Below are 15089 nucleotides of genomic sequence, written 5' to 3'. Positions count from 1 at the left end.
ATAAAGATCCAACAAAAGATCACTCGATTGTCTTTAGAAATTTATCGATAACAATTATAAGTTAATAAAATATGACAGATGTCCTTCGATAAGTATTTTAAAATAAAATTACTCAAATAACTTTCGCGCTTAAAAATTCAAATGTCATCTTAACAAATTAATTGAAATAAAAAAATTAACAAAATATTAAATCCGCGGTTGAGTGACAGGTAAACCCGTATTGCAATATTCGTTTGTTTACATTGTCGTCCTTCCTGTTTCTACATCGACCCGTGTATTTTTAAATTTATCACCGGCAATTATTTTTATCGCGCAATTTATATAATTATTAACATCTATTCCTATTATATTATTATCACAATTGTTTTGACGTTTATAAGGAAAATGCTTATGCAGTTAAATTCTTACGGGGTATAATATAGTTCTTAGAACGCAGACTCAGTGGATTCCCTACTACATAATAATAATGTGCATAAGTGAAGTCTCGGTGGTTTGTGCGCCTACACAATCACCATATCACTAAACATCTAATCCACGTTGCGTGAATCCCCGTAAAGCGGACGCAAGCTGTTTCTCAATACTATACATTATAACTGCTATGTTAGATGGACAGCAAGTCAGTCATCCGTTGCTTTCTCATGTAAATCATTTGTAATAAGAACATTGCTTTGAGCTATTGGGCTTGGTACCGATACTTTATTATTACTTTTAAATAGTCGAGAATTTATTTTTAAATTTTTATTTTTATACTTTTTTATCTATTTCAATATTTTACTATATATACATATATACATGCATACATATATGTATTATATATAGAAGAAGTAATTCTAAGGGAAGTTTCGTCATTCTTTTCAAACTCCCACTCTTTTTGGTTTAGTTTTCTATTATTGTCTTGAGCGGGAAGTTATTTGAATTTTTGAATAATTGGACTTACACTGAATATTAAAAATAAGTATACTCTGACACATTTAACAACTGTCGGTACTCATAAAAGGGCTTCTGAGTAATTTTGTGAATATAAATACGGGATAGGTCTAATTGCTTTGGGTCTATCAGTACTATGGTTCATGGTCACTCTGAGCCCTCTAAGCCGAACCGGAAAAGGTCTGAATTTTCACAAGCACACTTTTGAACATTTGGTTAGTTTGCTAATACCAACAGTTGGCGTCCAGACGGTAGTTATACATTTTGTGAGTAGTAAAATATTTTTTTAAAATTATTTGAATCTTTTACGATAGTGAATTGTTGTTAGATAGCTGTGTCATAACGTTTTTTATTAGTGGTAACAATCATTAAGCAATAAGTAGTAAAATAATCGAAGATGCTAATAGATGTTTGAATTAATTATAATGAGGATAATATAAGAATCGGTTTTTCCGTGAAGACAACTGCGTGTATTTCCTAGTAAACAGTTTTTTTGTTCATTTGTATTCACGGCAGGTTTGTGTATGTCTGATAAATGTATTTTTGATTCTGACGGACCTGAGTCATGCCTGTCAATTTTAAAATTTTTTTTTCATTTTTGTTTTCTAATAATTTACATTATATACTGTTAGAAATGTCCCGCAAGTTGTCATGAAAATTTAAGTACCGATAACTGTAACAAAATATATTTATCGCGACACTTTATGTGTGTGATGACCGTGAGATTAAATTTAGTAATGAAAATAAAAAAACATTTTTTTTTGTTTTTTTAAAACTCTCAAGACGTAAAGCGTATATATATAGATATATACATATATACGTAAATAATTAATTTGCATGAAAATAATGTTATCAAAATGGTCCGCGAAATACAAAAATATTTAATTTTTTTTTTATCTTTAAATAATAATTATTATGTCATATTTTTCAAAACGATTGAGATAAAAAATTTTGAACGCATTAATAAAATTTTTTTTTTCACAATTTACAAAAATTTTATTTGAAAAATAGAAAAAAAATATATATTTTAATGCAGCTGTGCATAATCTATTTAAATTTATCGTGAATTTTATTAGTTCGATGATGTCAGAATTACCACAAATAAAGTCTTACTGTGTATGTATATATATACATACACACGATTTTACGATTTAGTTCACACCTGAATCATCCCATAGGCAATATAAATTTTCTACTTTAATATATGTACACTAATCGTCTGGTAAACTCGATCATAGCTGACGAACGTTCTCCAATAATTGATCTCGAAGCATAAAGAAATATTTCACGTGAGTTCATATTAAAATTTTTTTTCGCAAAATTTCTACTTTTACAAAAAAAAAAACCAAATTTATTTAAGATTTTTCTGTGATAAGAAGACTCGATTTGTGAAATCAGACATATTTAGTTTTGTCAACAAGGTATTAATTTTACTTAAAATTATTTATTGAATTGATCATTGATATTAAATCAGATTACAAAATCAATCTGCAGGAGTTCCCCTTAATTATCATTATTATCAATATTTGTCAGCAGACAAATACATAATTGTAGCAATAATTATTTCCGCTTGATCATAAATTTTTTTTAATAACTACTATTACTATTAACACAATTATCACGTAGGAAGATAATATATATTTATAAATGCGTCAGTGTAATAACGTTGTCTGTAGTCGGCAGTCAATGGTTTTCAGTCTTCTCCAGTCTGATACGTAGTGCATTCTTCATTTTACGGAATTCCCCGATCGTCCCGGGCTTCCCAGCGATTGTCCAAATAGACGGGCAATTACCAGCGAGTAAAACCGGAATCGCTGGACGAGATTTAACTCAACACATTTAACTCGACTGTTATATATACATTTTATCCCTTGTAAACTTCACAAGCTTGTATGCCAGTCACGATGATTGCCTTGAACAAATCTCCTGTTAAATATATAAAGACATATTTATTCTCTGGTAAAGTAGCTCGCGGCTTCCCCTTCGCTAATTATTCGCGAATACTTTCACTGCATCAACCAGACACACATGCTACTGCAACAATCTTTATAATAGGCTGCAAATAACAAAACTATTTGCGTTTTATTAATCGACGACCTTTGCGGCCGATGATTGAACGGCTGTCGCGACCTTACATTATTATTTATTGAATTACATTACAAAGTTGTGAAGACAAAGTCGCTGGTCCGGTGCTCTGACCGCAATATCTACGAGTCTTTCAACAAATTATTTTTTTTCTTCCACGGCTAAATTTATTTCATAAATATGACATAATCTTGTGGCGCTTAAGGCGTTAAATTTTAAAAATAGCCGGCTCTGTAATAAATTATTTTGAAATTTTCTTTTTTTTTCTAGATAAAATATTACGTTTCTTTCAGCGCATAATTATAAGACAAATTAAACGATTAGTCGTACAGCTGACGCGGTTATTATTGCCCAGCAATAAATGTCAACTTCTTATCACCACGTACTCGTCGATTAGGAAGATTGAGAGATGATACCAGATACGTATATATCTGAATATGTCATGGACGGAGACAGTTAGTAGTAATTACGCGATTCCCGCGGTGATTTAAATCAACTCCGCTGAGAAAAAAAAAAAATAATAATAATAAATTAATATTTATTGAATATTTAAAAGACAGTGGGGAGAGGCGGAAAGAACAGAGACAAATAAATAGGAATAATTTGAAGATCGATTGCGTATGTACTCTTACTCACTTTTCTCTTTATTATAAATGTCCATTCCCGGATGAATGTACTTACTGCCCACGCCGATTCGCATTTTACTGCCTTGCTATGTGTATAATAATATATATGTGTAATCAAGACTCTTTACTGTATCAGACAATTCAATTCGTGTGTCCACGTTCATTCGCTCTTTATTCTTTATTATTGTCATCTATATTCCGTCCCATTCCGGACCGACTGCTGATGCTGATGCTAATGCTGATGCTTGATAACTTATGGCCAGTGTTCGTGTCTCTTGGCAATTCATTTGGCTGATTGAAAAAAATCGTTACAGCGTGGCTGAGAAATCGTATTCTTCCGGACTAAATTTAACCCGAAACAAGTGCTCTCTATTACATATATTATATATATATTTTTCACTTGGTGAAAATTTTTATTTTTACTTCAAGCAAATTAATAAATTCATTTATTTGTATACTTTATTTTTACTTACTATCAATTTCCAAGTGATAAATTTCAAAAATTAATGATACTGAAATTAGCCGACGTCTAATAATTTTTTGATTTTTTAACAAACGATAAATTATAAAAAAAAATATTTTTAAAAAATGCACTTGTAGTCTTTTAAATTTTCTACATGTGCATATTTTTAGTTTTTTTTTTCTTCAAATTTAATTGTTCAAAAGAAAATCCAAAGCTTTTTAATTGTCTGCTAATTTCAGAATCGTAAAAATTTAAATCACAATTTATTTTCTTTTCATTGTCCAGAAGTAAATAAATTTTCAAGCTGACATTTTTTGAAAAACTATAATTGCAATTCAAAAATTTTTTTTTTCATGTATAATTAATTTTTAAATACAAGAAATTTCATAGCAAGACTTTAATAAACTCGCGATTACCAAAAACTACTTAAAGTTTTTCAAAAAAAAAATAAGTACTGTATTTAAAAAATTTTTTGAATTAAAATCAAACTCAATTTTGGTTGATCACATCGAACTTATACTCGTCACATTTCATTTTCATTAAAATTACGCTCTAATTTTTTGAATTTTCCAAAAGTCGATATCAAATTAAAATAAATAAATTCAATTAAACTTCCATGACAATTATCCTTGAAAATAAAGAAAAATTCGAACCGTGTAAATTTACATTTACATCTTATTAATTTAAAAGTAATTATTTATATATTTTAAATACTCATCACTGGGATGATTTATCATCAGTCATTATCTTACCACACAACTTAAAAATTTATTATTAGTATAATTTGATTAATAACAATTTATATCGATATTTTTCTCGGTAATTTATTAGCCAGATGACATCAACTATACGATAAATATTTAAATTAAAAATTATTGAAGTGTGTAACCATTTCCAAATATTTTTATTGAATAATAAAAATGATTGGCGGACCAGCTGAGCAACTGTATGAGCAGCAGCTGATGTTAAACCTCAACTAAACGTTTATCATTTGTATTTAAGTACTCATCAGTATACTTAATGACACGAGCATGATAACTTGTTACTAAATAATTTTATTAAGCGTTTAAAAATATTTTATTTCGTTGCGTTACACTGATGATAGTTCGAGCGGAGTTATTTTAATTACTTCCAAGTACCACTACCAACTATACACATACACTTTATTGTACTTGTAAAATTTATATTTGCCCCAGGTGGTTTTACTTTATCAGTTTATCTTCAAGGATTTTACTTTAACGATTTTTAATATTTATTTTAACTTTACAGAAAGTCTGCCCGCCAGTGGAGGTGTTAGTGAGCTATGGCGCCGCATCATGAAGACATCGCCGGGATTGATGGTCAAAAAATTAACATACACGTGGAGGATGTCCTCAACCCGTCGACGGTGCTTATGGCAAAAGCCGTGACCATGGTTGTTTTGTGTGTGGTCAGTACCATTATGGGAATTATTCCCATCCAACTGGGCAAGTGTTTTAACTGGGGCACGTCCGACAAAAGTGGAAATCCAAGGTAACTATTTTTTTTATCCACTTTCAATGTGGCGCAATAATTTATTGTTCTCAATTTTAAAGCTCTCGTAATTGTACTCTAAAAAATTTTCGGAGTGAATGGAAATTTCTTAATGATACTGGAATTAGCTGACGTCTAATAATTTTTGGATTTTTTTCTAAATGATAAATAATGAAAAAAAAAATATTTCAAAAAATTGCACCTATAGTTTTTTAAATTTTCTACATGTGCATATTTTTTTTTTTTTTTTTTTTTAATTGATTTGCTGAAAAAAAAATCCGTAAATTGCCAGTTGTCTGTTAGCTTCTCTAGAGTAAAATTAACTCCAGAAAAGAGTTGAACATTAAAATTAAATCCGTATCACTCCGAAATTACTCTACGTAAAAAAAAGTCCCCTTTTACTCCATATGCGAAGTGATTTTTTTCAAACTCCAGAATTCTGAATTCGAATTGAAATAAAATCCATATTCACTCCCAATTATTGACAGCGTAATTGTTATGAATAATAAAATATTTTTTTTTAAAACAGATCCTCGAGAATAGTAGGAATGCTTCTAGGATTTGGCGGAGGTGTTTTATTTTGCACAACATTTCTCCACATGCTGCCAGAGGTCGTAGAAAGTGTTGGCTTACTCTCCGAACGCGGTGAACTTCCCAAGTTCAATTTTCCTCTCGCCGAAGCGTTTGTCTGCACCGGGTAAGTGACTCAATTTTTATCTTACCTCGATATAAATCCCACTCGCTCACGAATAATAATTACATCCTTATTGTTTATTGCATCGCAATTCAAGTTCAAAGTCAGAATATTAATTAAAAAAAATATATACGCAATTGTAATTTGAAAATATTTTAGGTTCTTCATAATGTATCTAGTAGAGGAAATAGTCCACACAAAATTACGCCACCGTGAAAATCACGTCGCACATCATCATCATCCAGAAAAAGATGTTAATCACAGTACTAATGATTTGGTTGAGAATAACCAAGGCTGCGCCGTTGGTCATACACATCATGGTCATTCTCACGGGTAATTAATGAGTTGATAAATAATTCATAAAATTAATAATTATAAATACAAACTTTGCATCTTCAATAATATTTTTAAATATTTATTTTATTTATTTACTTAAAGTTACGGTCATGGCCATACCCATTTACCGGCAGCAGCAATAAACGATCATCATGATTTTGTAATAAGTTCACTGAGAGGTTTGCTGATAGTACTCGGTCTGTCTGTTCATGAACTATTTGAAGGACTCGCAATAGGGCTAGAAGGGTCTGCCAATGACGTCTGGTAATTGACACCTTAAGCTAAATATTTTATCAGCGACAAGACCAAAATAATTATAATATTAAATAAATTATCTACAGGTACATGTTTGCCGCAGTGGCAGCTCACAAATTCGTCATTGCGTTCTGCATTGGAGTTGAACTGGTTGCTTCAAGGACACACCAGTGCTTAAGTATTATCTACGTCTGTACATTCGCAATTGTCTCGCCAATGGGTATTGGTATCGGAATGCTTCTCGTCGGCGGGGATAGTCCAGCAGCCAGCGGACCTCTTCCCGTAATTCTTCAGGTAATTTTAGGCATCAGTAAGAGCCATTACGAAATATTTAAAAAAAAAAACAAATTAATATTAAATAAATAAAATACTACAGGGAATAGCTACGGGCACACTCCTCTACGTCGTATTTTTCGAGATATTACATCACAACCGCGATGGTCTCCATCAGTACTTATCAATCATCATTGGTTTTATACTCATGTTTGGACTACAGATAGCGAGTAAGTTACGCAGCTTTTTTTTTATTTCAAATAACTATCATACAAATGTTGCTGGTGTTGTTGTTGTTGGTCTGAGTTGACGTCAACGAACCGGTCCTCCAAGAGGTATCGCGGATTAAAAAAACATCTGAGACGTTTGTATGGGTTTTTAATTTTGTATTTTAAAATCCGAGTACGTCACTTCTAAATAGAATCCAATGGACTCGTATCGAGACCCCCTTTTACGTCACTATGTGAGTAAGCAAAAAATTAAGATAAATATGTGATAAAAGTGTAAGCTGAGCTACACTATTATTTAATATAAAAATACGTGTCTATACGTGGCATTAAATTGTCGTTAAAATGATAATTGAGAAATGACAATAAAATACTTGGATCTAGTTAAATAATGTAGGTGAATATCGACAATGAAGAATAAGTAAGTCAGTGGCAATCTTAAACGTCATCTGTCCTATTTACTTATTAATAGAGTTTATGTATTGAGAAAAAAAAAATAAATATACAATTCACAGGTATTTTGTACAAGGAAATTTATAATTTAAAGTTATTTACATATCTTAAATGATTGTTACAACATCGATGTTTTGATTCACGCTCTCCGACTTTCAGTATTACAATGGGCATAAAAACAATGAGGAAACAATAGCTCTGGCTGTGGAGATATGGAAGTTATGTAGTTTATATATATATATGTGTACTATGTAATAATAGTGACCGACAGTGATGAGCTGGAATGTGTGTGAGTCGCTGAGGACTGGACTGTTGACTGTGGAGGAGGATGATGTTGTGAGAGAGAGTAATATTCTTCATACATGCATGCAACCAAAGTGAGAAAGGGGAATTCGCGAGGTGCAGGTCGCCGAGGAGGAGGAAGAGGAGGGGAAACGCGATTTGTCGTGAAAACGTAGTTTTGATCGTGGAAGGGGAGTGGATAGATGGATGTGGCGACGTAAGACGTGCGAAGGGATAGCCCGCAACAAGGCACTCTCTGACTACTCGACAGCATACCGACTCTACTACCGCGACCCACACCACGAGTAGTCTCGACACTCAGTTTAGTTCGCTGCTCGATTATTCGCGAGGACGTTCGCACGTCACACTCGCGGTTTATGGAATTCGGCATGAGCTAATGAGCCACCAGGTGCTTCTGGACCGTCTGCTGATGTCATAATACCTTTTACGGACAGACTCATAAATTACTCAATGAGGACACGTGTCAGTGATTTTTATTTTTAATAAGACAATAAATAAATAAATAAATAATATTTTGGTGAATGAAAATTTTTATTTATGGTCTGCAAGATATTTTACAAGGATCAGATCATGATGTAAAGTTTATATAAGTTATTTTTTAATGCGCCGATAACTACTACTGTGCTGATAATGCAACGGAGGTAAATTCAAAATATGTATTACGTCGACAATTGACTTTGAAGATAATGCGACTCAGCTTGTATGTAATTTCGTCGTAAGATAAGCGGTATCACATAGATGTATATTATTTTTTTATTTTAATATATTGTTGACAAGAATCGTAAAGTAAACTTTGACAAGATATCCGAGTTAAATATGTGGGAGGAAATAAGTGAGAAAATCGGTAGTGACGGACTATGAGCAGAAGATAACGATTTGTATTAATTTTATATTATTTACATTTTTTCCGTTACTATTGACAGAGCGTTGTTGTCAACTTTACGTTTTGAATGTCTAGGATGTGTTGTTTCAAGATGATATCACTATCGAGTTAAATAAACTAATTCATGTAACGCACTCTCCGAGGGGAATTCAACGGGCAGTGATAACTTGACGGCGGTCAACGCACGTTTGAGAAATAAAACTCTTCCTCCGGGTCCACTGTGTCAGTTATAAATAAGACATCCGAGAGAACATTGCCGTTGACAATACTATTGAAATAGGCATCCAAATTAAGAAATGGATAATTCAGGAGCTGCGGGGTCGTATCAGACGACTCAAACGTCTTTACTACTCGCGAAAATAGCCGCGATGTTTATTCTCGGAATCGGTTCACTGGGATTGGGAATTCTGCCCCTGATTATTGGACGCTGCAGATTCAGACGGCGGCAGAAATGCGCTCTTTCAAATTGCTCTAGCACTTCTACCGAAGCCTCTTCGACGATTGACAAGACAACGCAGGTAAAAATTATTTTAAAAATAATATTCAAAATTTTTTAATCACTCGTTGAGTTTCTTCGAACACTTTGATCGCTCGTAAGATCCATTAATATCTTCCTCAAGATATTTTTATCTAATCCGACTGATACGTTTAAATAAAACGCACGAAAGTCCAACGTTCGAAGAAACTAATAAATTTAAAAGACTTAAAATTACATAAATTAAATCTAAAAAAATATTATTAAGATTTTAAAATGATATATTTTAATTAGGGTTTGCTGACATCATTATTACTGTGTTTCGGCGGTGGAGTTTTGTTATTCACGACATTTCTTCATTTGGCACCAGAAGTTCGCCAGAGCGTAGAACGACATCAGTCAAACGGACAACTGCTCAGCATTGGGACTTTAAGTATGGCCGAGTTACTTTTTTGCATTGGATTTTTCCTGGTGTACTTTGTCGAGGAGACCGTCCACGCGACTTTGACCGGAAAAAATTCATCTTCAGAGGACCTGCTCTATCGGACTGTTTCCGTAAGAAGATGCAACAAACAAGCGCCCGTCTCTGCGTCAACCACCACAATAACAACTGTCGCGACGAGCAAAAAAGCGTCGTCTCCAACCTCTTGGAATATTGGAAAATTGAGATACGACGATGAGGATGAAGATAAAAACAGTAACAACAAAACAATAAATAGCGAATCGCCGACCAGTCGTGGAGAAGTAAACAAAAATGATGTGCTGCCGGCAGTGTTTATTCAGTCGTCACCGTCGATGGAACCCCCAGTGGACGCAGGTCGCGAAGATGACCAGTTCGTCGCACCTCCTAGCTACCATTCCCACGCACACGGATCCCACAGTCACGCTCACGCGGACACGTCAGTTCGCGGACTGCTGACAGTTGTCGCCCTGTCATTCCACGCGATATTCGAAGGTCTCGCGGTAGGCTTAGAACCTTCGGTTGGGTCAGTGGTCTACCTGGCAGCCGCAATCGCTACCCATAAATTGGTGATAGCTTTTTGCGTTGGAATGGAACTTTATGTCACCGGCGCCTCCACCAGAACAATACTCGGCTACATGTCTGTGTTTTCTCTGGTGACGCCACTAGGTATTGTCTCAGGACTTGCTCTCGGGTACTTCAAAAATGACAGCGAAAACCTCGGGACAACACCAACGATACTTCAGGGCATGGCTGCAGGAACTCTTCTGTACGTCGTATTTTTTGAAGTCCTCGCGAGGGAGCGAGCCAACGATAAAAGTGGGCTGCTACAATTAGCAGCTATCGTTGCTGGATTCATGCTAATGCTGGGACTTCAATTAGCCAGTGAGTTTTTACCTTAAAAACACCCAAGGACCCGATTGTTAATTAAAACATTTTTTAAAATAATTAACTCAGGACGATAAAGTGACAGAAAGGAAAAGTCACTCACATTTATTCAACTTTTTTTTATTTATGTAAAGAACTTAACATCTAGAACAATGGGTTCACTCGAGCAATAGCAATTTTTATGACAAAAGGTCAAAGATACTAGGCCTTTCATTTCATTTTGTACTGCTGGCGTTAACGATGAACTAGCATCTAAACCCAGTGCTATTTCAAGACATGCACGTCCTTGGATTTTACTTTTAGTTATATGCGCCACATACATATGTATGTGCATTGCGATAGGTGGTAGTTGTTGTTTAGCGAAGTAAAGAGATTTAAAGGTGGATCGATGAGTCGAAAAGCAAGTGAAAGAGTGAGACAGCTGGAGAAAGAGTGAGCTTAATGTTACACTACATACAATTCCCATCCACGAAACTAAAACTTAAACTAGCCGGCGCTGGGTCACAGCAATGGGAGGTGGGGTCACGGCCACGTGGATCGCGTGCTGATGAACGTTTGGCATTGATCCACCGTTACATTAATCGCTTACGAATACGTCTCGTTCATTTCTTCTATTACATATCATATATATACATCTATCCAATCATTATGATTGGTGAATATTTCGTACACGATAAACCAGACTAAAAAATTACTTGAAGCTCTCAACTCAAGAGTATTATTGATTCGAGTGGTTCTACTATTTCCATAGCACGGTATCGATTTTCATGTTAAATAATAAATAATATTAGTCAGTTTGTTTTTAAAACATCTATCTTCATCGCGAGTGTTGTGCCACACAATTATTTTCCAGTAGCATTGTGGCATCAGCATTATGATCATGATCACTAGAAATGTCTATTCTCTATTCTGTTCTCTCGATTCAAATAATTCCGGATGCGTGTTACGTAATTAGACATTGTCCTCGGTACTTCCAGATATATAAATAACACCAGCATTACTTCCTGGTAAATAACTCGCGCGCTTTCATCTGCGGATGAATATTTCTGATAAGCAAAAATAATCAATTCATTTTTTGCTTATCACACTACTCAGTAATTTTATATAGACAATTATTACCTCATAGACTCAAAGATCTAGTTTACATATATGTATATATAGTTATAAGTTAATAGATGACCTAGTTGTATTAAGCGGTGCTTTCTCCATTACTGACAGTGGACCCTAGTTGAGGTCGACGTACTTGGCCGGTTGATCGACCGACTTTCGACAGCTTTCTCATACTCCTAAATTACTATTCGTAAATTACATACATCTAGTTGTCTCACTACTTCTACTGGTTTTCCCGGCGAGGAGAGAAAATTATGCCTACTTCGGTAAATCCGGAAAGCGTTGGCGTCAACATTTATTTTTATTTATTTTACTTTCTTTTGCTGACTACTGCAACTTATAACTCATTATTATTCTTATCAATTATTGTAACATTTATCTGTTTGCTGATTTAATTTTTTAATTGTAGCTTCCCATGCACATTCTCATGGACACGGACATGGACATGGACACGGGCACTCGCATGGCGTTGAAGAGGATCATGATACCCATGGTCACACGGAACACGATCATTCAATGACGTCAATTAGTGATAGTATCAATAGGATATCTACGACAGTAACGGAAGCTGTTACTTCAATCATGACCTCAACAGTATCACCCAGCACCGAGTCAGGGCAATCTTAAAATATAATTGTTATATTTAAGTATTAATTTTATTATTCCTTAGACAATATTCAAAGTCTGAGTTGTTGAGTTTATAAAAACTCAACTTAAACGTCTTATCATTTGCTTATTTACTCGTGATACCGAGTTATCAACGATAAAATAAGTGATTAATGATAATAATAATAATATATAATTATAAATAATTGCTAAGTTTAGTTTTTATAAAAGTAACTTACGGAATTAGGATCTGCTGAGCAGAAGCAGATACCCAGTTATTTTTTTTTTATACTTTAATTATTATAGAACCTGTACAAGTGCGTTAGACTTTTTTTTTATTACGAAAGTTTGGAATATTGACGGTAACGATTCATGATATTTAGTCATGAATACGTTTTATTAATTTATAATTTATCCTATGGATAAATAATATTTATACACCGATAAATAACTTGTGACAATAAATTTATAGATAGCGATAATTAAGGAGATAAAGATAGAGATATAAATAAATAAAATTAAATCTACGAGCTTATACTTGATAATAAATAACTTTTTTTTTTAATTTTTAATAATGTAAATATTTGAATTTATTTTCATTTATATTACTGTTAATTTACCAATAAATATGTATATATATTAGGGTGGTCCTTATTTTGGACATTTTTGAATTTTTATACTCCCAGAGGCTTATGTGGTTCGAAATAAATGAAAAAAAATATCCTCAAAGTTTCAGATCTCTATCTCAATTTTAACCCGTGCCGCACAGCAATGTAAGTTTCCCATTTAAATAACACGGGGTTTTAGGCATTGAACAATTAATTTTTTATTCCGGCTAAAGTAATTGTTCGAAAAATTTGAAACTCTGTAGACTTTATCCTTATATCAGCAGCTGCTCCTCAGAATTTTTACAGATTTTCAGCTACTATAATTTTGGGGGTACAGCGTGATCAAAAAAAATAAAAAAAATATTTTTTATTTCTATCTAAAATTTTTTTTAAATAACATATCAAATCACTCTGCATGCTTATAAGAAGTTTTTACTTTTTTTCATTCTCGCACCCAATTGGGTGAACAGCATATCTTTGTTGCACTAATACAGTAATCAGGAGCTTTGGACGAGTTTTTCTTATGAACAAACGAATATTTTCAAAAAATTAAAGCGCACTTCGCTAAGTAAGACAATAATGCGTTAATGTGCAGTAGAATGTATCTTAAAAGGATTTATCGAATTTATTACGATCACCTCTTAAAATAGTTTCAATTACAACAGAAAAGATTCCCTTAAAGTTTAAGCTCTTAATTCTAACGGGAAGAGTTACCGCAAAATTTTTTTTGTGATTTCTTCCAGAAATATTTTTGTTTATGTTATTTGACTTTGTATCTTTTTCAAAAATCCATAATGCATTCAATTGATATCAGAGATCGGTATATCTATGCCGTATGTCTTAGTTTAACATTTAGTAAATATAATCAATAAATTAAATTTCTTTCAATATTTGCTCAAATAAGTTCGTCACCTTTAAGTTTATTATTTGTTTTAACCATTAAATAATAAACAAAATGTTAGAAGTTTCGTGTATCATAATATCGAAATAATTATTTATTTACAATTCTTTAACTATAATAAATTATTAATAAAATAGATCTCTTTGATAAATAAATATAATAAACTTAAAAAATCACAAAAACAAAATTTGCGGCACGTTGTCCCGTTGGAATTAAGAGCTCAAACTTTGAGGGAATTTTTTTTTGTCGTAATTGAAACCGTTTGTGAGGTGATCGTAATAAATTCAAAAAATCCTTTTAAGGAACACTTTACTGCACACTAATGCAAAGTTCCTGATTACTGTATTAGTGCAACAAAGATATACCGTTCACCCACTTAGGTGCAAGAATGAAAAAAAGTAGGAACTTCTGATAAGGATGCAGACTGATTTGATATGCTATTTGAAAAAAATTTTAGCTAAAAATAAAAAAAATATTTTTTTTCTTTTTTTTCATCAAGCTGTATCCCCAAAATTATAGTAGCTGAAAATCTGTAAAAATTCTGAGGAGTAGCTGCTGATATAAGGATAAAGTCTACAGAGTTTCAAATTTTTCGAACAATTACTTTAGCCGGGATAAAAAATTAATTGTTCAATGCCAAAAACCCCGTGTTATTTAAACGGGAAACTTACATCGCTGTGCGGCACGGGTTAAAATTCAGATAGAGACCTGAGACTTTGAGGATATTTTTTTTTTATTTATTTCGAACCACATAAGCCTCTGGGAGCATTAAAATTCGAAAATGTCCAAAATAAGGACCACCCTAATATATATATACATATATATGTATGTATGTATAGATTTTTATTTATAATAATATTTCTACTTTTTATATATTAATTAATAATTGTCAGGATAATTTAATTATGAGCAGGCGTTTATTCAAATTAATTGAATCTTTAATTATTAAGCATCGCGGATTATTTATTAATTATATGTAACTAAATATGTGCTGATTGTAATAT

General features: G+C 32.9%; 1 protein-coding gene across 1 annotated transcript; it reads left to right on the top strand.

The window, feature by feature from the left end:
- The first annotated feature begins 934 nt into the window (after window positions 1-934).
- Window positions 935-14590, top strand: LOC130675732 (uncharacterized). The gene is made up of 10 exons (XM_057481569.1): window positions 935-1193; window positions 5371-5613; window positions 6143-6310; window positions 6467-6640; window positions 6746-6907; window positions 6985-7192; window positions 7275-7401; window positions 9332-9555; window positions 9807-10857; window positions 12380-14590. The coding sequence occupies exons 2-10, from the start codon at window positions 5405-5407 to the stop codon at window positions 12595-12597; spliced, it is 2541 nt and encodes an 846-aa protein (XP_057337552.1). The 5' UTR covers window positions 935-1193; window positions 5371-5404; the 3' UTR covers window positions 12598-14590.
- The last annotated feature ends 499 nt before the right edge of the window (window positions 14591-15089 follow it).

Source organism: Microplitis mediator, chromosome 10 (genome assembly GCF_029852145.1).
Source record: "Microplitis mediator isolate UGA2020A chromosome 10, iyMicMedi2.1, whole genome shotgun sequence".
NCBI classification, from domain to species: Eukaryota; Metazoa; Arthropoda; class Insecta; order Hymenoptera; family Braconidae; genus Microplitis; species Microplitis mediator.
The sequence above is the reverse complement of the archived record's forward strand: the minus strand, read 5'-3'. Positions and strand labels throughout refer to the sequence as shown.